The 23,391-nt window shown below is 42.7% G+C and overlaps 2 protein-coding genes across 2 annotated transcripts in view; both read left to right on the top strand.

The window, feature by feature from the left end:
• The window catches only part of LOC121005472 (ovostatin-like), a 46,296-nt gene extending 44,601 nt beyond the window's left edge, over positions 1-1,695 (top strand). Inside the window, exon 18 of the mRNA XM_040438241.1 lies at positions 1,684-1,695. Within this exon, the coding sequence (XP_040294175.1) occupies positions 1,684-1,695 (12 nt within the window). The remainder of the gene's footprint in view (positions 1-1,683) is intronic.
• Positions 1,696-1,763: 68 nt separating this feature from the next.
• The window catches only part of LOC121005471 (ovostatin-like), a 77,641-nt gene continuing 56,013 nt past the window's right edge, over positions 1,764-23,391 (top strand). The window contains exons 1-9 of the mRNA XM_040438240.1: positions 1,764-1,946; positions 4,354-4,510; positions 4,899-4,951; positions 10,051-10,071; positions 15,834-16,002; positions 16,722-16,806; positions 17,783-17,909; positions 19,344-19,458; positions 21,546-21,661. Of these exons, the coding sequence (XP_040294174.1) occupies positions 1,764-1,946; positions 4,354-4,510; positions 4,899-4,951; positions 10,051-10,071; positions 15,834-16,002; positions 16,722-16,806; positions 17,783-17,909; positions 19,344-19,458; positions 21,546-21,661 (1,026 nt within the window). The remainder of the gene's footprint in view (positions 1,947-4,353; positions 4,511-4,898; positions 4,952-10,050; positions 10,072-15,833; positions 16,003-16,721; positions 16,807-17,782; positions 17,910-19,343; positions 19,459-21,545; positions 21,662-23,391) is intronic.

Raw genomic sequence — 23,391 nt, 5'->3', positions numbered from 1 at the left:
ACTCAGGAATGATCTGATCTGGATATTCTAAATATGTGATAAAGCCAATGAGATTCTCCATTGAAATTAATAGAAAAATCACCTTTCCACTGGATAATTGTTGGTAATAATAGAGAATAATGGTTCTTGTTGACAGTATTTGGTATTTTTTCCATTGCATTATACATTGCTTGTATCCATGGGTTAAAACCACTCTGAAATCCAGCAGAGGTGGCCATGCTTGCACACTATAGGAAAAGAGCTGGCTTATTTGTGCTCCCATGGTCCTTTTTTCTATAGTATGCAATCAACGGCCAACAGCGTTGAGCGAATCGAAGTTAACAAGGTAGACTTTGATCCGAATTTCGGGAAGATTTCCCAAAACCAAATTCCTCATGCTGTGATAACGAGTAAATTTTCCTGAAATTGCACTAAAAAAAAAACATACTCACCTCATCCATTTGCTAGTGGAGAGGCTGTAGTTGCCATCTTGATTGAAAAACCGCATACAAATCTTACACGCAGTGGATGTTGACTGCGATTTGTGACAAAGTGCTTCGTAACAAATCAAATTTCTTGTTGAAGTTCAGCGAAGTAGCCGAATCGAATTTTTTAAAATGCTCTAATGGCCACCATGGCAATGTACCATAATCACACCTGTCCCTGAACGCCCATACCCATGCAGTCATCTGTACAAGTCTGTTACTTCCCGTGGAGAAGGAACCTGCTGATTCCGGAGGAAAATAAGCAGACGCAAGAGTTCAGGGCCCAGTGTTAAGTTATCACTGCCTGGCCCTGTGACTAAAAGCTGAGGGGAAAATGGCCAACCGCCAAAGGCAGAGGTGCTTAAGGTGATGCCCTAAAAGCCAAAATTCCTCTGGAATGGGCCCACCGATCAAGATTGGGGAATGTGCATTTGAATCATTAGGCAAGTGCACATCATGTGGATTACTATGCAGTGTGGGGATTTGCTCTGGTAGACAGGCTTGCGGACGCAGTACAGAGGCAATGACAACGTCTTTAACTTAAACAGTGCAGTGTTTTATTCATACATACGTAAAGTGACAACAAAATGGCAGTTTCAGGGAAAAGCAGTCACCTTGAGTCTGGTGTTTGTTCACACCAGGCTGCAGCACATAAGTCCTTGGGTGAAGCAGAAGTCCACGTGTTTTTTCCCCAAACAATATAGCAGGCCCTAGTCCCGGCCCAAACTCGCAGGCTCCAACACCCAGACTGACAAAGCTCCACTATCAGATGGAGGATAATCCACACAGCTGAGACTGCTGGCTGTTTTTTTTATCCCAAAACAAAACCAGGCCTGGAACGTGAGGAACAGCCACCCACCCTGCACTTTGGCTGATCCCAGTAAGAGCCGGCCCGGATCGGCTTTACAGCCACACTAAATATTCAATAGTGTCAGTCAGCACTAGCTGCCGCTGACACTTAAAATTACCGGCTCTTACCTCACCAAGGCCAGGAACTTCGGTGACACACATCTTCCGGCCCCTTTGCGCTTTCCTACAGCAATTATGTGGTGGTAGATTCCCTTTAAAATGCCCTTTACTCAGAGTGTAGCTGTCTCCTCCCTCTGACCACTTGTGCAGCTGAAGAGACTGCATCGGCTATATATACAGTAGCCCAGAATCAGAAACTTGCAATTTGTTTCTTGTTATATAATTGTTATTTCAGACTTTTCCCCTGTAGGAAGCTAGGTGATGGACTTAGGCCGGACCCTAGTTCGTTAGTCTGTTTTCCAGCTGAGGAAGTGAGAGAAGCTACTGTAGATGTGCTCGCTCTTCAGAGTACTAGGCCTACGTACCAGAGAATCACTGTCTCTGAAGATCTACAGAGAATCACTATCTCCTGAGAAATTTACAGCAAGAAAGCCTTTTATAATCTGCAGTTCAACAGAAAGAGAGAAAGAACTAGAAGGTGCACATTCACCCGACATGGAGTCAGTCAGTAAGGTATTCACCGTTTAAGTTGATAGAACTTTACTACAGTGAGGTACAATGCTAATACACCCTTTCACATTTTGACATGGTTTGGCGATGTACCACCCAGCTGGAAATTACAGACAAGTTTGCAAGTACCTTATTGCCAGGAATAGCTGTTACAGAGAGACTTGGGAGAGTTAGAGCACTGGGGTATTGGTTCGAATCTGAACCAAGGACAACATCTGTATGGAATTGTATGTTGTCCGTGTTTGTGTGGGTTTCCTTCAGGAACTCCGATTCCTCCCACACTCCAAAGTGGGGTACCTCAGGGATCTGTTCTGGGACCCATATTGTTTTAATATCTTTATCAGCGAAATTGCAGAAGGCCTCGATGGTAAGGTGTGTCTTTTGCTGATGACACAAAGATTTGTAACAGGGTTGATGTTCCTGGAGGGATACACCAAATGGAAAAGGATTTAGGAAAACTAGAGGAATGGTCAAAAATCTGGCAACTAAAATTTAATGTTGATAAGTGGCAAGATATGCACCTGGGGCGTAAAAACCCAAGAGCAGAATATAAAATCAGTGATACAGTCTAACCTCAGTATCTGAGGAAAGGGATTTAGGGGTCATTATTTCAGAAGACTTAAAGGTAGGCAGACAATGTCATAGAGCAGCAGAAATGCTAGCAGAATGCTTGGTGTATAGGTAGAGGCATTACCAGTAGACAGAGGGAGGCACTCATGCCGCTCTACAGAGCACTAGTGAGACCTCATCTGAGTATTGTGCGCAGTACTGGAGACAATATCTCCAGAAGGATATTGATACTTGGAGAGAGTTCAGAGAAGAGCTACTAAACTGGTACATGGATTGCAGGATAAAACTTACCAGAAAGATTAAAGGACCTTAACATGTGTAGCTTGGAAGAAAGACGAGACAGAGGGGATATGATAGAAACTTTTAAATACATAAAGGGAATCAACAAGGTAAAAGAGGAGAGAATATTTAAAAGAAGAAAAACTGCTACAAGAGGACATAGTTTTAAATTAGAGGGGCAATGGTTTAAAAGTAATATCAGGAAGTATTACTTTACTGAGAGAGTAGTGGATGCATGGAATAGCCTTCCTGCAGAAGTGGTAGCTGCAAATACAGTGGAGGAGGTTAAGCATGCATGGGATAGGCAGAAGGCCATCCTTCATATAAGATAGGGCCAGGGGCTATTCATAGTATTCAGTATATTGGGCAGACTAGATGGGCCAAATGGTTCTTATCTGCCGACACATTCTATGTTTCTATGTTTCCAAAGACATACTGATAAGGAACTGTGAGCCCCATTGGGGAAAGTTTGATGCTAATGTCTGTAAGTGCTGAGTATATGTCAGCGATCTATAAGTGAGGCAAATAAATAAATAAAATAAATATAGGGAAGGGGTACTACATCTCCCATCATTTAATATATATCCTTACATCGCGATTTGAAAAGATTTACACTGTGAATTGTTTGGAACTGTGTTTGATACCATTGGATGTACTAACAATTCCCATTTCGCACCTTAGTAAAGAGAGACTTATCTATTTTCTGGCCTGGTTACTGACTCCAGCACCATTCGCTGGCCACAGCATCTACACCTTTTGCCTTGCACCTATACAATACACATAGTTTAGAAGGCTGAAAAAAGACATCTGTTCATACAGATTAAGCTATTATCATGCAAGTTGATCCAGTGGAAGGCAAAAAAACACCCTGTGAGGTAGAAGCCAATTTTCCTCACTTTAGGAAAACCTATCACTAGTAACTATAACCTGTAATATGATTACACTCCAGAAATACATCCAGGCCCCTCTTGAATTCCTTTATTGTACTCACCATCACCACCTCCTTAGGCAGAGAGCTCCATAGTCTCACTGCTCTTACCGTAAAGAATCCTCTTCTATGTTTGTGTACAAACCTTCTTTCCTCCAGACGCAGAGGATGTCCTCTCGTCACAGTCACAGTCCTGGGGATAAATAGTTGATGGGAGAGATCTCTGTACTGACTTCCCTTAAAAGAAAAAAATAAATCTCTTGTAACCAGATCCTTTCGTTGAGTCTGCTTCCCAGAAGGGCAATGGGATTTTTGGCTGACACTTCTCATAACAACAAGGGCACCTCAACTACCATCAGGCAAAACAAAGGGTGCTCCCTCCTGTCCTGGTCCGGGCAAGCTTTTGTTTGAGGATTGCTACTGTGAAAAACTGTAGCAGTCAGAGCTATTACCACTCCTACCGTCCACTCCACTTCTCTGGGGCTTGTAGAATACTGTATATCTCCGCCTGGTTTGATAGAAATGTCATAAATGTTTTTAGAGAAGACGTGATAAAATTATAGCATTTTAAAGACCCCTATAAAGTAAAGATCAGCTTAGTTATTGTTGTTTTTCCATTCTTTTGCTCATCAGGTCCCGAGTATATCTTCTTCTGTGCCGGTCTTTATCACAGTCAATGCAGTTGCTCCCAACTACAACTATACAGCGCGCAGGGCTGTGGTGGTGTATCCAACCAAAAAAGTTACATTAATACAATTGGAACGGTCTTCTTACAAGCCCGGACAGAAAGGTACATTATCATTTTACATTTGTAACTGATCCAAATGGGGTCTTAAAGGATCCCATTGGCTTAGAAAGAATCTGTTCTTAAAGGATCCTATTGGCTTAGAAAGAATCTGTGAAGTATTTTCTATTTTTTTTATAATGAACATTTTTGTAGGCCTCTCGGCGCATCCAGCGCTGATTCTAAATGTAAGACAGCTTCCTTGCTGTCTTACGTTTAGACCATTTTCTGACCCCCTTCCCCGCCCACGCCACACCCACTTTTTTAGATCTGGCGTATATCTGGTCATAAATGACATCCCATGTATTTTTAGAGTAGTGTAGTGTTTAGATAAGATAATAACATTTAACAAGATTTCTATTTCTTATTAGTGATTTGTTCATTTCTTTTACAGTGCGTTTCAATGTGTTTTCATTGGATAATAACTTGAAACCAGTAGAGGACAAGGTGAGTAAAGTCTACAAGTCTGTGCTAGGAATGCCTTCACTTGGAAGGGGAGGTGTCTTAGATGTACAGGGATTGCTTCTTTGCTGAAACTCAAGGGATTTTCTGCTGTGGACAGGCTTTATAAAAATGTATCCCTGCTATGGAGACCAAATTTTCTCCTCCAGAGAAGAGAGCTAAAGACAAGCAGAGAGCATGCCTATATACTATAGATCATCATGGGTCTCACAATTCTAGTAAACCTATGCAGAGCACATACAGTGGGGGAAATAATTATTTGACCCCTCACTGATTTTGTAAGTTTGTCCAATGACAAAGAAATGAAAAGTCTCAGAACAGTATCATTTCAATGGTAGGTTTATTGTAACAGTGGCAGATAGCACATCAAAAGGAAAATCGAAAAAATAACTTTAAATAAAAGATAGCAACTGATTTGCATTTCATTGAGTGAAATAAGTATTTGAACCCCTACCAACCATTAAGAGTTCTGGCTCCCACAGAGTGGTTAGACACTTCTACTCAATTAGTCACCCTCATTAAGGACACCTGTCTTAACTAGTCACCTGTATAAAAGACACCTGTCCACAGAATCAATCAATCAAGCAGACTCCAAACTCTCCAACATGGGAAAGACCAAAGAGCTGTCCAAGGATGTCAGAGACAAAATTGTAGACCTGCACAAGGCTGGAATGGGCTACAAAACCATTAGCAAGAAGCTGGGAGAGAAGGTGACAACTGTTGGTGCGATTGTTCGAAAATGGAAGGAGCACAAAATGACCATCAATCGACCTCGCTCTGGGGCTCCACGCAAGATCTCACCTCGTGGGGTGTCAATGGTTCTGAGAAAGGTGAAAAAGCATCCTAGAACTACACGGGGGAGTTAGTTAATGACCTCAAATTAGCAGGGACCACAGTCACCAAGAAAACCATTGGAAACACATTACACCGCAATGGATTAAAATCCTGCAGGGCTCGCAAGGTCCCCCTGCTCAGGAAGGCACATGTGCAGGCCCGTCTGAAGTTTGCCAATGAACACCTGAATGATTCAGAGAGTGACTGGGAGAAGGTGCTGTGGTCTGATGAGACCAAAATAGAGCTCTTTGGCATTAACTCAACTCGCTGTGTTTGGAGGAAGAAAAATGCTGCCTATGACCCCCAAAACACCGTCCCCACCGTCAAGCATGGGGGGTGGAAACATTTTGCTTTGGGGGTGTTTTTCTGCTAAGGGCACAGGACAACTTATTCGCATAAACGGGAAAATGGACGGAGCCATGTATCGTGAAATCCTGAGCGACAACCTCCTTCCCTCTGCCAGGAAACTGAAAATGGGTCGTGGATGGGTGTTCCAGCACGACAATGACCCAAAACATACAGCAAAGGCAACAAAGGAGTGGCTCAAGAAGAAGCACATTAAGGTCATGGAGTGGCCTAGTCAGTCTCCGGACCTTAATCCAATCGAAAACCTAGGAGGGAGCTCAAGCTCAGAGTTGCACAGAGACAGCCTCGAAACCTTAGGGATTTAGAGATGATCTGCAAAGAGGAGTGGACCAACATTCCTCCTAAAATGTGCGCAAACTTGGTCATCAATTACAAGAAACGTTTGACCTCTGTGCTTGCAAACAAGGGTTTTTCCACCAAGTATTAAGTCTTTTTTTGTTAGAGGGTTCAAATACTTATTTCACTCAATGAAATGCAAATCAGTTGCTATCTTTTATTTAAAGTTATTTTTTCGATTTTCCTTTTGATGTGCTATCTGCCACTGTTACAATAAACCTACCATTGAAATGATACTGTTCTGAGACTTTTCATTTCTTTGTCATCGGACAAACTTACAAAATCAGTGAGGGGTCAAATAATTATTTCCCCCACTGTATGTTATACTATGGTAGTTAGATTCTTGAAAATAGAAGCAGTATTATAGCAGTTATATTCTTGTACATAGGAGGCAGTATTATAGTAGTTATATTCCTGTACATAGGAGGCAGTATTATATTAGTTATATTCTTGTACATAGGAGCAGTATTATAGTAGTTATATTCTTGTACATAGGAGCAGTATTATAGTAGTTATATTCTTGTACATAGGAGCAGTATTATAGTAGTTATATTATTGTACATAGGAGGCAGTATTATAGTAGTTATATTCTTGTACATAGGAGCAGTAATATAGTAGTTATATTCTTGTACATAGGAGCAGTATTATAGCAGTTATATTCTTGTACATAGAAGCAATATTATAGTAGTTATATTCTTGTACATAGGAGGCAGTATTATAGCAGTTATATTCTTGTACATAGGATCAGTATTATAGTAGTTATATTCTTGTACATAGGAGCAGTATTATAGTAGTTATATTCTTGTACATAGGAGCAGTATTATAGTAGTTATATTCTTGTAAATAAAAGGCAGTATTACAGTAGTTATATTCTTGTACATAGAAGCAATATTATAGTAGTTATAATCTTGTACATAGGAGGCAGTATTATAGTAGTTATATTCTTGTACATAGTAGCAGTATTATAGCAGTTATATTCTTTTACATATGAGGCAGTATTATAGCAGTTATATTCTTGTACATAGAAGCAATATTATAGTAGTTATATTCTTGTACATAGGGGGCAGTATTATAGCAGTTATATTCTTGTACATTGGAGCAGTATTATAGTAGTTATTGTCTTGAACATAGGAGGTAGTATTATAGTAGTTATATTATTGTACATAGGAGCAGTATTATAGCAGTTTTATTCTTGTACATAGGAACAGTATTATAGTAGTTATAGTCTTGTACATAGGAGCAGTATTATAGTAGTTATATTCTTGTACATAGGAGGCAGTATTATAGTAGTTATATTCTTGTAGAGAGGGGCAGTATTATAGTAGTTATATTCTTGTACATAGGAGGCAGTATTATAGTAGTTATATTCTTGTACAGAGGAGGCAGTATTATAGTAGTTATATTCTTGTAGAGAGGGGCAGTATTATAGTAGTTATATTCTTGTACATAGGAGGCAGTATTATAGTAGTTATATTCTTGTACAGAGGAGCCGTATTATAGTAGTTATATTCTTGTACATAGGAGCAGTATTATAGTAGTTATATTCTTGTACATAGGAGGCTGTATTATAGTAGTTATATTCTTGTACACAGGAGGCAGTATTATAGTAGTTATTCTTAAATACCAACAAGAGATATGAACACATTTTGTATAAGCAAAGAGACACTGAGATAAAATGGAGTAGAATTTGGGGAGATTGGAATCCATAGAGCTTCCTCCGCTCTCAATCCTTCTCCATCTTCCCTCGGTCGTGTTACGGAGGGCTGGTGGCAAAGGAGGACACATCATGGGATGGAAGGGTGACGGATGCGGGGGGGGGGGGGGGGTCCGGGTTGGAAAATAATGGTAATATTTATATGTGTTTATAAAATTGTTTGTTAATATTGGAACTTTAATAAAGAAAGCTTAAAAAAAAATTATAGTTATATTCTTGTACATAGGAGCAGTTTTATAGTAGTAATAGTCTTGTACATAGGAGCAGTATTATAGTAGTTATATTCTTGTACATAGGTGCAGTATTATAGTAGTTATATTCTTGTACATAGGAGCAGTATTATAGTAGTTATATTCTTGTACATAGGAGCAGTATTATAGTAGTTATATTCTTGTACATAGGTGCAGTATTATAGTAGTTATAGTCTTGTACATGGGGCAGTATTATAGTAGTTATATTCTTGTACATAGGTGCAGTATTATAGTAGTTATATTCTTGTACATAGGAGCAGTATTATAGTACTTATATTCTTGTACATAGGAGCAGTATTATAGTAGTTATAGTCTTGTACATAGGAGTAGTATTATAGTAGTTATATTCTTGTACATAGGAGCAGTATTATAGTAGTTATATTCTTGTACATAGGAGCAGTATTATAGTAGTTATATTCTTGTACATAGTAGCAGTATTATAGTAGTTATATTCCTGTACATTGGAGGCAGTATTATAGTAGTTATATTCTTGTACATAGGAGGCAGTATTATAGTAGCTATATTCTTGTACATAGGAGGCAGTATTATAGTAGTTATATTCTTGTACATAGGAGCAGTTTTATAGTAGTTATATTCTTGTACTTAGAAGCAGTATTATAGTAGTTATTTTGTACATAGGAGCAGGTGCATACATAGAAATCATGGGTCCCCATAGCAAAACTCAGTATTGGGCCCCTCCCTCCCCGCACAAATATATATATATATATATATATATATATAATTTATATATTTTATCTTCTGATGGTTACTGTGCCCCAGGCAGAGTTCATGGGGAGGGGGGCTGCCTAGGGCACACTGTCCTCTATATATGGAGCAGCAAGCAGAGTTCATTGGGGGGAAGGGAGTCCTTGCTCACACTGTTCTCTCTATGATATGCATCAGCAGCAAGCAGCAGCCCCCCCCCCCCGTCCCCGTCCCACCCGCTGACTTCTTTTTCCTGCTGCTGCGATGCACTAGCCAATTAGCAGCAGGAGCCTAGCATTGCTAAAAGCTGATTGGCCAGTGCAGCGCCCAGCAGGCAGAGGAGAGCGAGTGGCATGCTCACCTGCCTGCAGACTGTCCGATCTGTGCATTGTTTGCAGTGTACACACTATATCTAAGAGAAGAGGGGAGGGGGGCTTGAAAAGAGGAGAAGCAGGGCCCACCCAAGCCCCGGATAGAAGACAAGCCATGCTGCAGACATTGTAGGGGGTGGGGCTTTCAATCCACTTCGGGCCCCCTCCTGCCATGGGCCCCGTAGCAGTTGCATGGTCTGCCGTTATTGTCGATACACCACTGCATAGGAGCAGTATTATAGTAATTATTTTTTGTACATAGGAGCAGTATTATAGTACAGTAGCTATATTCTTGTACATAGGAGGCAGTGTTATAGTAGTTATATTCTTGAACATAAAGGATGGTATTTTAGTAATTATAATATTGTGCATTGGGACAGTATTATGTAGTTATGTTATTTTCCATATGAGGTAGTATTATAGTAATTATATTCATGACTGTAGTAATATAATATAATATTTTTCTTATTAGGTATACTAATATGTTTCTTCATTTCCTTTTTTTAGTATCCTATTATCTACGTAACGGTAAGAAAACAGAGTGGCCATTAATTTTAACACATCTATGCACGTTTTCTATTTTGTTTTGCCTATCTGTAAGAATATACAGCTAAACTAACTGGAAAGACCTTTTGTAAGACATACACAATGTGCGAAAACAAGATGTCCCTAATGAAGTCTCACTTAGATTGTGTAAATGGAGCTTGGCTTTCCATATGCAGCATGTACACACATAAAAACAGATTCACACACATTTGCTCTCATTATACTATTAATTAGTGTCCAGCAAATTGAAGTATCCAAAGTGGACTTCGATCCGAATTTCAGGAAAAATTTGATTTGCCACAAAGACGAATTTCCTCATGTTTCGTGTTAGCGAATCAATTTTTCCTAAAATGGCGGATAAAAGTACAAAACTTATACTCACCTCATCCACTTAATCATGGAGAGACGATTCGCTCCCATTTTGATTGAATAAAACCCACCAAAGGAGCTGGATCCAAATCAGAGATGACACGTGAATGGAATATTTGCATGTCTTGTGTGTTTTGTACCCACTTCTGCTTTTGTCTACCAAATCATAAGCCAATTCTGATGGGACCATACAGGCCTTACAGCTGCTATACAGACAGGATGCGTTGTGCATTTCATTTTTTCTTCCTTCCATTCAGGGCGCATGGCTCAGCCCTCCTTGACGCAGCGCCAACACCATGTTCTTCCCATTGTCAGTCACAATGGTTCCGATTTTTAGTTGTCGCGGAGAAAGCCAGGATTCGATTTCTTTATGAAGGACATGGAGCAGTTCCATCCCTGTGTGACACAGTTCGCCGAGGCAAACGTGGTGTAGAATAGCGTGACACTGTCGTGCCCTGCACATGTGGTATACTGGTGGGGCACTGTGAATTGTCCCTGCAGTGGAGGCTGAGGACATGGTGGAGGATGAGGAGGCAGAGGTGGAAATTGTCGCAGGACCAACGGCGTGAGAACGTGGAGGCGGAATCGGTGTGACCTGCCATGTTGCTGGTTTGGCTGGGCATTAACCACATTTATCCAGTGGGCAGTAAAGGACAAATATTTTCCTTGACCATAGTTACAGTTCCACACATCGAAGCTGCTGTGCACTTTGGCAGACACCGACAGGCTCAAGGACTGGCCCACGTTCTGTTCTACATATATGTGCAGGGCTGGTACTGCCTTTTTGGCAAAGAAATTACGGCTTGGGACTCTTCACCTCGGCTCAGCACAAGCCTTCAGTTCTCTGAAAGGTGCAGAGTCCACCACTGGTGGAGCCTTGACTGCATGAAATCGGGTGCGTGCCACTGGGTGATGCAGCAGTTGCTGAGGCAGACTGGACTACCACATCAGGGCCACGGTTCTCCCAGGCCACTTTATGGTGACGCTGCATATGTTGACGCAGGGCTGTTGTGCCAACATTGTCACCCTGGCCACGCTTCAACTTCTGCCCACAGATTTGACAAATGGCCATGTTCACCTCCTCCGGCGGCTTACCAAAGAACTGCCACACCGCCGAGTAGGTGATTTTACCCCCAACACTCCGCACTGACTGACTGCTACCCCCGTTGCCTCTGTGTACCCCTGCACCACTACTTTCCAGGCAGGTAGTTTCCTGCAAAGCGGGAGGTCTACCCTGGGCATATTAGGCTCCCAATCTTCCACTGATGCCACCCTGCTGACTCCCGGCCACTCAACGACATACTGGCTCCGCCACTGCCTCACGTGCAAGCTGCCACCCTCTTCTCCCAATGATGATGAAGCCCCCTCGTCACCTGGCTCCCAATTGCGAACAGCTACATCATCATCGAGTACTCTCTGCACGTCACTGATGTCCTCCTCAACGGTCTCTGAGCCAGGAGCCTGACTGCTTGCAACACCGGCTCCCATGCCACTCTCCTCATCACTACTGGCCCACCTACCGGGGGAAGCGGATAGGACCCCTCAGATAGGATTAGGTGGCTGTGTCTTCACCAATGCCATTAACCATTACCACACCACACTATTAAGTAATGCGGGTGCAGTTGCGCCTGCCAGGCTTGAGCAGGTATATGTGTGAATAGGGAAAAAGCTGAGATCCGGCGGTAGCTCACACACACAGATGAAATAACTCCAGTCTCCTCCACTTGTCCACTACACTAGTCTCCAGAGTGACTCCAGTTACAGTACTCCAGTCTCCACATCTCTCCATTGACTGACTTGCCACCTGCCGCTTCGGTCGGAGACTCAGTCAGACTCAGTTCCACTCCCCAGCCAGCCCTCACCTCAGCCACTTGAAGTTGAACCAACCGAACTGTATCCCGTACTGCGCATGCGCCGCCCGCCGAGCCAGCCAGCCACCGACACTCCAGCAGCTCAACTCGCAGCTTCCTAGTACGTGCCGCTCCTAGTCTGCGACCCCGCCTTCTCCACTTCTGGCGAACCGCCGCTCAGACTGCCTCTCTACCTCCGCCGGCTCCGAGTCTGACCGCCCTCTATCACAACGCCATGCCCGGTCTACTCTCCACATTTTTTTTATTTAAATTTTTTAATCCTCAGTCGGCGGTGGGTCCCCAGTGGCATAGGGCCCCATAGCCATTGCTATGACTGCTATGGCGATCCCTACGCCAATGGCTCTAACTAAACATGAGGACTCCCTACCTCACTGAAAGGCCCGTTCACACACAGGAAGAGCATGCGGCTTTTCCCAGCCTAACAATCCAGCACTTCCAGGCTGTAACAAAGTCTAGTACCTTTTGGGGGATTGTGGCCCAGAAGTCCTCCTGACTCTGGCATAGTGACCGTCAATTCCAAGACCTCGCGGTGTCCCCCGAAGTTCAGGCTAACACCTAGCCTCGTGGCCCCTCAGCCAGCTCGGCTGAGCCCACTTGTACAGAGCCTTCCCAGGTCTCTGCTGCACACAGACTCTTCCTCCTCCTAAAAGTCTGGACTGGGCTCTTATCCCAGACTGATTGTTCCACCTGGTGCGGCCTCTGACCTGCTGATTGACAGCGAAGAAATGGAAACTCCTGCCATATCTCTCCCCTAGCAGCCGTGAGGCCTGTCACTGCCTCACAACGCCAAAAAAAGCTTTAGAAAATATAACTGCACCGCACAAGGGCTAATAAGATGTAGAAATATTTCCTTGTAATACACCCTGTTAATGGCTGTATCACACAGCACTTGCACCCCAATAAAGAGAACGGTTTGCTGGAATTACAGAGGTATCATCTATTGCAAACCAAAAAGCAGCAGTATAATAGCAATTTGGATACCCAGTCAGTGCAGCAAGGTGTAATAGGATTTTTCCTATTACCCAGGCTGTACACTCCCCTATTGAGCCCTATTCTGTTTCAATACTGTGGAATAATTAATCCCTATCCTTTCCCTACTCTTCTAATGCTCTTTCCCTAAACATCTATTCAGCAAAATAAAAGTTTTCAAGTTTTTCCTAGCACTGTCCATAGCGCCTGCTGACGTCTCTCCCTGCACTAAGTACACTGTATTTATAGGGCTGTGACATCACAGGGGCTGGCTGGCTGCTGATTGGCTGCATGCATGGCATTGTGGGTGATCCCTCGTTCCCAGAGTTCCTTGCTCCATGTCCTAACTTGTGCAGCAGCCATTTTAGGGAAAAAAGCAATTCATTACCACGAAGCGTGAGGAAATTCTGATTCGGTGCGAATCTAATTTTTCCATAGCCCCTGGGTGCCTGCTGTTTCACACATCAGACACGCAGAGGCATTCTCTGTCATTGGTGATAATACCGATCATTGACAATTTAACCTCTCAGATGTCTTGGCCATTTGAGACCACTGCATCTGAAAGGTCTTTTCTCAGGAACTGAACAGCTTACCCGTACTGAGATTGAGAGAACTCTTTGGTTCTATGGTAGCCTTGGGAATTCTAAAGGTGCCAAGGCCTGCTGTAATTAAGTTCCTATCAGACCCTGCCTGATAGGAACGTAGTGAATCTCCCATAGACTGCAATGTAAAATCATTGCAGTCTATGGAAGAAATGATCAGAGGATCTCATCTTAAAGGCTCCTAGGGGACTTTAAAGGAGTGTTAAAAGCAAAAGTGAAAAAAATTGTACTTATGAAACTAGCTGACCTGTTCAATGTGAGCTTGGCAGTTGAAGGCTTTTGTGTTGGTCCCATGTTCATATGTGTCCGCATTGCTAAGAAAAATGATGTTATAATATATGCAAATGAGCCTCTAGGAGCAACAGGGGTGTTGTCGTTACACCGAGAGGCTCAGTGCTCTACATCTGCCGCGCCCTCTGCACTTTGATAGACAGGGCCAGGTAGTGAAAATGTCATCACACCTGGGTCGGTCAATCAAAGTGCAGAGGGCGCGGCAGTTGCAGAGACAGCAGAGCCTCATTGCTCCTAGAGGCTCATTTACATATATTAAAACTTAGATTGCCAAGTGCACATGTAACAGGTCAGCCAGTGTCATAGGTACAAAACTGCTGACAGATGCTGTTTAAACAGCTCTGAAGACATAAATATAAAAAGTCTCATGTTGATGCAAAGAAATTCTTTTTTTTTTTTTTAAGTAGTAAAACACAATAAAAACAATAAAAAAAAATGGTATCTGTAATCGTACTGACCCATAAAATGAAGATAGCAGGTCAATTATGCCTCATAGGGAACGCTGTAAGATCCAAACCCATAAAACTATGGCAGAATTGCATTTTTCTCCCAATTCTATGCCATTTGGAATTTTTTTCCAGTTTCAAACAACATCATATGCAATATTAAATAGTGGCATTACAAAGTGCAACTTGTCGCGCACAAAAAAATAAGCCCTCATATGACTATAAGAACAGAAACATTAAAAAATAAAAAGTTGGGCTCAGGGAAGGCCTGGAGTTCAAAAACAAAAATGAAACAGCTGTGTCATAAAGGTTAAATATAGTATATCATATGCCAAAAGTATGATGAGTGCATTTGTGATTGTCCTGTCTTAACAGTGCACAAACAAACCAAAGTGTTACCCGTAGTCCTAAAAACTAAGAAAGATATGTTGTTATCATTATTACTTCTGTCCTGTTACTTTGACAGATCTCTAGAGAATGGGGGTCATGTGTCAATGCAAGCAAATTTAGTATCTGGGAGAACGACACTGGGGAAAAAAATGGTGCCATAGAGTCCTATGTATGATGGCTCCCAGAAGATGTAGCATTCTGGTACAAGTACTGTATGAAATGTTTCCCACCACCCGTCCCTCTAAAAGCCATGCAAGACCTGGCGTGCAGATGCAGCAAACATTAACTTGACTCTTAATGTGATAAATATACAGTGCAACAAAACCCAACGTGACTTTTTCTGTTGTGTCCATTTAAACTTTGCTGCAATTGTGTATGAGCAGATTAACCATCAAGTTAACATTTGATGCTTCCGAAGTAGTAACCCTTATCGTAAAAAGATGAGCCCACAAACATGGCAACGCAGCATCAGAGAGCCGAACGTTACTACATCCCCCTGCAATATGCACAACACGTGAATGCCACAACATAGACAAATTAGTATACATTTTGTTTACTACCATAGCTAGCACAAATAGTTAGAAACACCCATGAAAACCAATATAGACAGTAAGGAATGCGGGGGGTTAATAATAGCACTTACAAGTTATATAGGAGGATTCTTATACAGTATATCATAGATCGCCATAAATCCGGTACCTCTCACAGAGCAATACTGCCGTATCGTAGTTCAGTAGTGCCGGTATATTGACGACCTATTTTTTATATATGCTTGCATTCTTTTGTTCTACATCTGGTATATATAGGATCCTGCTGGAAACCGGCAATTTCAGTGGACAAACCAGGAAACAAATAACAGCATTCTTGCCTTATCCTTCGATTTACTCCCTGACCCAGAGCTCGGGGCATACAGAATACAAGTTCAAAGAGAGTCTGGAGAATCCGTTTCCCAAATTGCCAATGTTGAAAAATATGGTATGTACCGACTTATTGTAGTCATTAGTGCAATTTTGGAAGCAGCAGTTGGCCTTCTTCTTATTAACCGTGAAGGGTTTTTAAGTAGTTAGAGGGGTTGGGCAGTGTGATGATACTGATGATCGATCCTCAGGATAGGTAATAAATATCAGATCTGCGGGGGTCCGACCGTCAATACCTCCGCCGATTGGCTGTTTGAAGTGTTCATAGCTCTTGTGCATGCGCTGCATCCTCCTCACGGTTTAACAGCACGCCACCTAGCTCATAGTTTCTCTCACTTACCGTAGTCTATGGGTGAGACTGTATGCTGAGAGAAGAGAGGGAGAACATCAAAGGGGAGGCATGATTTAGCTGCACTATATCTACTGTATGTCTCCAGCTGACTAAAGAGGCATTGACAATGTTTTACATAATAGTACACTTTAAAGTGGGATTCTTATTTAGGCCATATGTGCCTGATGGGCACTGGTCCCACCTTTGGTTTAGTGACCTCCATTGACCAATAGACAGCAAAAGCATTCTCTTTATACTTCAATGAAGAGGCGCACAGCACTTTCTATTGAGGTCTATGGAAGTTATAGAAGTTAAGCAAGTAGAATTCAGCTTTTTAAGAACACTTGACTGTTAGAATTATGGGAAAATAATTGCAAAAAATAAATAAAAATCCAATAGGTGATTTGTATAGAATTATCATCATTATCCATCCTCTTGTCTTTCAGTTTTGCCTAAATTTACATTTGAAATATCAGGTCCCAATTCCATAACCACCATGGACGAGATGTTTGCAATCCAAGTCAAAGCCAAGTAAGTGCCCTATAAAGCATGTGCGTTCTGAACAAAGCCTTTCTCCATATTGTATTCTCTTGTCAACATTTCTTACTGCTGTATCTCATGAGATGGCCACCAGGTTTTAATCAGCATTCTAATAATTTAACTTATGAGTTTGGATTCACTTTTATGCCCCTTGTGTGCCCCTTTCTACCTCATACATATGATGGAGCCCAGTGATTTCCCATCTAAATCTGTTTGTGGAATGGGGAAGTTGTAGAACAATTGGGAGTTTGTTACAGATCTTGAATTGGGGCACAGGAGCTGCAGCCTTTGCCTCTGCATTAAGCCAATTGTGTGTGTAACATCACTAATCTATTATATATCTTGGAGCTACAGGATCTGTCAGCTTGTCCCTGGATGGACTGAGCCCCATGAATATTTATAAAATCAGGGCCGGTGTAAGGATTTTTGCCAACACAAGCGAAGCTACATCATGCCCCCATGTCAAATTTCTCCCCCTCCATGTCACATTTCTCCCCCTCAATGTCAAATTTCTCCCCCTCCATGTCACATTTCTCCCCCTCCATGTCAAATTTCTCCCCCTCCATGTCACTTTTCTCCCCCTCCATGTCACATTTCTCCCCCTCCATGTCAAATCACCTATGTCATATCAGCCCTCCATGTCACATTACCCCCCCCCCATGTAACATTTCTCCCCCTCCATGGCACATAACCCACTCCTTCCATGTAATACTACAGTGTTTGAGTAGAGGGGCTTCTCATATAGATTTGCAAACCTCTTTGATGAAGTAAACCTGAATTAAGGTCTGCAGTGGTACATATGTTCTTGTAAATTCATGTCTATGAAGATGCAACCCAAGAAGATGACAGAAAGGCCATTTTTCATTGTGAATTTTGTCCAAGCAGCAACTATCATGCATATATACATCATACATCCTGTAGGCTCTTTCTTCCTGCTAATGATGACATTTCATGTCTTCTGTCCTAGGTATAGCTATGAACAGCCACTCCCTGGGAAAGTTTCAATCAGAACTTGCAGACAGTCAATCAATTACTACAGAGGAAATGCCTGCAACAGGAATCCTGATGGTCTTTGCTCTATCGTCACTGGAAATGTAGGTCTCTTTTCTAGCTACTATGGTCTCAGGGTTATTTGAACACTTGTGGAGTAAAAACCTACAAGATAAACCTTTGTGAAAATGGCTACCTTTGTTCAAATATATTTTATATAAAAGCATTAGCTCATACTGTACCATCCATAAGTGGTGCATGACAGTAAATTTACTGATTGAAGCCATGGTTGATTCAGTACTTCCATTCTGGTGTGACATTGGGGAATACCTTTGGACTATTGACCATACAACAGAACTCACAGAAGTCCCTGCATTGTGTGACTATAAATATTGTGTGGAGGTAGCCTTAGAAATTTGTAGCCTAGGGGCCATCAACCTTCAACCTTCTGAAGGAGGCACTACTGGCTATAATAGCCTGGATACCTATAGCTTGCATCTCCAATCATATATATTGTCAAAACCTATGAAAAGATATCTGCAGATGATAGCAACACTGCCTTACCTAGTTCATTGCTGCCATCAGAGGTCAGGAGATTTCTCTGATGTACACCTCCAATGGAATCCTCAGTTAGCCACTCTGACTGTATTATCGTGAGATTGGAAGTTTGGGAAAGAATAGTCTTAACAAGACTTAGGTGTATAAAGAGTTTACTAAACTATGATAAAAAGATATATAGACACAAAGATAAAGTAACAGTCACCACAAGTCATGAGACAGATGAGCAAGCCCCCATCGACCAGCGCCCAACATGGCACTTGGCCGATGCCCATATTATACAAAGAGAGGTGATGGTAGCAAGACATTTTACCCTGATGATGTCTTCAATGGACCCAAGCTCTTTGTTCCAAAACCAATGGGGTCATTTATCAAACTGGTGTAAAGTAGAACTGCCTTAGCAACCAATCAGATTCCACCTTTCATTTTCCAAATGAGCTCTGAAAAATTAAAGGTGGGATCTGACTGGTTGCTATGGGCACCTAAGCAGGTTCTTCTTTACACCAGTTTGATAAATGACCCCATAAGTCTTTTCTACTCTCCTAGCCCCACCTAAAGGTTAGTATGCATGTACAGTTACCTCATTCTGCAGAAATCTGGCCAGGTATCGGAAATCTCTAAATAACTTCACGAGAAGGGAAGGACAAAATAAAAAACTGGCTATGCAATGACGTGTGACATTATAGGCAAAAAGCAGCATACTGTACATCTCTCATTGACTTCCATTGTAAAAAAAAAAAAAAGTATACCAAAGGGAATGTATATTTAGTGCTTTCATCTGGAATGCCAGCAGGAAATTCTTTTGTAATATTCTGGGTGTAGGAGGCCTCATGCACCCAGAGATTTTTGAAAGAGTCTTCTCTGGCCATTTCATGACAATATTATCTATGTACGGTATGAAAGTGTTATTGGGGCACAGATGTGGATTAGATCTCAGTACAGTATAATAATTCCTGTCTTTGTCTTAACCTGCCTTGCAGTTGGACTCTGAAGGTACATTCAATGGAGAACTTGACCTGGCACCTTTCCAGCTTGGTCTGTCAGGATACACTATGTCAATGAATATGGATATAATTGTGACTGAAAATGGTACAGGTAAATGAAAAATGGTTAGATGCCAGAATTTTGTACGGTTTTGTCTTTTGATAGGTAGGAATTGAAAGTGTTGACCTATTGTGTATATTTTTATAAGCTTTAGGCCTCCTGCACACGACCGTTGTGTGCACCCGTGGCCGTTGTGCCGTTTTCCGCTTTTTTTCGCGGACCCATTGACTTTCAATGGGTCCGTGGAAAAATCGGAAAATGCACCGTTTTGCAGCCGCATCCGTGATCCGTGTTTCCTGGCCGTGAAAAAAATATGACCTGTCCTATTTTTTTCACGGCCAACGGTTCACGGACCCATTCAAGTCAATGGGTCCGTGAAAGAACACGGATGCACACAAGATTGGCATCCGTGATCCGTGGCCGTAGGTTAGTTTTTATACAGACGGATCCGAAGATCCGTCTGTATAAAAGCTTTTTCAAAGCTGAGTTTTCACTTCGTGAAAACTCAGAACCGACAGTATATTCTAACACAGAAGCGTTCCCATGGTGATGGGGACGCTTCTAGTTAGAATACACTACAAACTTTGTACAAGACTGCCCCCTGCTGCCTGGCAGCACCCGATCTCTTACAGGGGGCCGCGATCAGCACAATTAACCCCTTCAGGTGCGGCACCTGAAGGGGTTAATTGTGCTGATCACGGCCCCCTGTAAAAGATCAGGGCTGCCAGGCCGCAGGGGGCAGACCCTCCCCCCCTCCCCAGTTTAAATATCATTGGTGGCCAGTGCGGCCCCCCCCCCCCCCCTCTATTGTAATAATAGGTTGGTGGCCAGTGCGGCCCCCCCCCTCCCTCTATTGTAATTATTCGTTGGTGGCACAGTGTGCGCCCCCCCCTCCCTCTATTGTAATTATTCGTTGGTGGCACAGTGTGCGCCCCCCCCCTCCCTCCCTCTATTGTAATAATTCGTTGGTGGCACAGTGTGCGCCCCCCATCGGCCCCCCCTCCCTCTATAGCATTAACAACATTGGTGGCCAGTGTGCGGCCCCCCCTCCCCCCCCCCCCCCCCCATCATTGGTGGCAGCGGAGTTCCGATCGGAGTCCCAGTTTAATCGCTCCCTGTAAGAGATCGGATGCTGCCAGGCAGCAGGGGGCAGTCATGTACACAGTTTGTAGTATATTCTAACTAGAAGCGTCCCCATCACCATGGGAACGCCTCTGTGTTAGAATATACTGTCGGAAATGAGGTTTCACGATCTAACTCATATCCGACAGTATATTCTAACATAGAGGCGTTCCCATGGTGATGGGGACGCTTCAAGTTAAAATATACCATCGGATTGGAGAAAACTCTGATCCGATGGTATAAAAGGGACTCCAGACTTTACATTGAAAGTCAATGGGGACGGATCCGTTTGAAATGGCACCATATTGTGTCAACGTCAAACGGATCCGTCCCCATTGACTTGCATTGTAATTCAGGACGGATCCGTTTGGCTCCGCACGGCCAGGCGGACACCAAAATGACTTTTTTTTCATGTCCGTGGATCCTCCAAAAATCAAGGAAGACCCACGGACGAAAAAACGGTCACGGATCACGGAAAAACGGGACCCGTTTTTGCGGACCGCAAAAAAATACGTTCGTGTGCAGGAGGCCTTAGGCTACATGCACACGACCGTGCCGTGTTTTCAGGCCTGCAAAACATGGATGATAGCCATGTGCATTTTGCAATTTGCGGAATGGAAAGGGATGCCGATTATAGAAATGCCTATTTTTGTCCTCAAAATGGACAAGAATAGGACATGTTCTATTTTTTTTGTGGCGCCATAGAACGGAGCAACGGATGTGGACATTATATGGTGTCCTGTCCTCATCTTTTGAGGTCCCATCGAAGTTAATGGGTCCGCATCCAAGCCACAAAAAATGCGACTAGGATGCTGACCAAAATGGTCATGTGCATGAGGCCTTATCCTATGGCTTTGAGATACATTAGTATCTTGTAGTATATATTTACTAGTTATTTACTCATCATTCAAGCTTATGTATAAAAGGTAAGACTGCAACAGATGTACAAATGTATGCTTGTTTGTGGTAACAGTGACGTTTCTTATTAATGTTGGGTCTTTCTTACTCTTCGATAGGAATTCAAGCAAAGAAGACAAAGGTTATAGGCATTACTAATCAGATGGCCCGGGCGTTTTTTAACCGTAAGAACATGGAACTGCAATTCAAAAGAGGAATTCCGATGTATGTAGAGGTGAGACGGTCCTTAAAGAAATCCTCTCTTATCAGGGATATAACATCTATCCTTCTGCTTCTCAACCTCCAGCTTGGTAATCTAGGGTCAAAGTGTGGAAAATGGGGGCTATGATCTTAAAAAATGGAGGTGGTGAAAGCGTCTATCAAAACTAGAGCTTTATTGTAAATGACACTACTGGAACTTTATAGGAGCATAACGAACACTTTAGAAGCATACACTAAACTCACAGTAGCATAGTTGTATTACCATAGAAGCATGCCAAGAACTGTATAAAAAGATATATATAGGAACATAGAACTCTGTAGGAGCAGAGCTGGAACCCTGTAGGAGCACTGATCCATATTTAGATGCATTTCTAATGAAAAGTCACAGTTCATACCCTACGTTTGGTGCTTCATCTACCACAGGCCACGACACAACCCGTCTCTTCTCCAGACTGTTGGAAGAGCTTAACCCATATTTGCATGAGCTCTTCAGTTGGCTGCTAATTAAGCCTCTATATCTGTGATAAACAGAGGGAAACTCAAATTTTCCAGACTTGTCTTTCTCTATCAGCTTTGGTGCAATGCACCATTTTACTGGCACCAATATGCCACACTGGCAGCTCCATTGCCACAGCTCCTACAGACTTCCAACTATGTTCTCATAGGTATAATACTATCGAGGTCTAAGTATTGGGGTCATTTATTAAAACAAGTGATTTATACGCCCATCTTAATACCCCTGCACTGGCAGTGGATGCCCCAAAGTTATGTAGACGCGCAGGTCTCTGCACAACTTTGGTGCTTGGTTCTGCCGACCGTATGACATGGTATAAACTACGCCAACTTATTTGCTGGCGTAGTTTAAGACCATTTGGCACGCCATAAACTGTACAAAATAATAAATGAGATGGGCTGGCCGGCCGGCCCTCTTCCTCGCCCGTGCCACGCCCTCTTTTTCCGCCACCTCAGAAAATACAGCGAGCAGGTAAAAGTCGCAGATTTGGATGCAAATTTGGCATACTTCCCATAATAAATAACCCCCTATGTTCTTAAAGGGGTTGTCTCACTTCAGAAAGTTAATACAAAGCGCCTACTAATGTATTGTGATTGTCCATATTGCTTCCTTTGCTGGCTGGATTCATTTCTCCATCACATTATGCACGACTCATATCCAGGGGTTACGACCACCCTGCAATCCAGCAGCGGTGGCCTTGCTTGCACACTAACAGGAAAAGGCGCCTGCCTCTGGTGGTCGGGGCCGTGGGAGAGTGCATTGGCCAGAGATTTTTCCTTTAGCATGCAAGCACTATAGAGAGCAAGTGAACCTGTGTAGTTTCAGATCATACTGGGAACTCTATAAGAGCATAGCTAGAGCATAGATGAAAATGTATAGGAGCATAGCCTTTCATCTCACCAAAATTGGCAGCACTTCCACAACCATCAAATCTTATGTGAACCTTATTTATGAAACAAATTATCTGCCCAAATTGTACAAACATATAATGCTGTGAAAGTGGATTTTTTAAATAATATTACAAGCAGAAGGACCTGGCTTTGCACGGGTATATTTCATCTATTTCATTTAATGTTTGTGTGTGTCGTTAAAAGATATTGACAGTATCCCCATAGCAGTGACCTCTACAGCCCCCCGCCCCTTTAACAGTGCACTCCACAGTCCCCCACCCCTTAACACTGACCCCCCCCCACAGTGCCCCACCACTTTCAAATGGGACCTCCACAGCA

The sequence above is a fragment of the Bufo bufo genome, chromosome 6, assembly GCF_905171765.1.
Source record: "Bufo bufo chromosome 6, aBufBuf1.1, whole genome shotgun sequence".
Lineage (NCBI taxonomy): Eukaryota > Metazoa > Chordata > Amphibia > Anura > Bufonidae > Bufo > Bufo bufo.
This window is presented reverse-complemented; position numbering and strand designations above follow the sequence as displayed.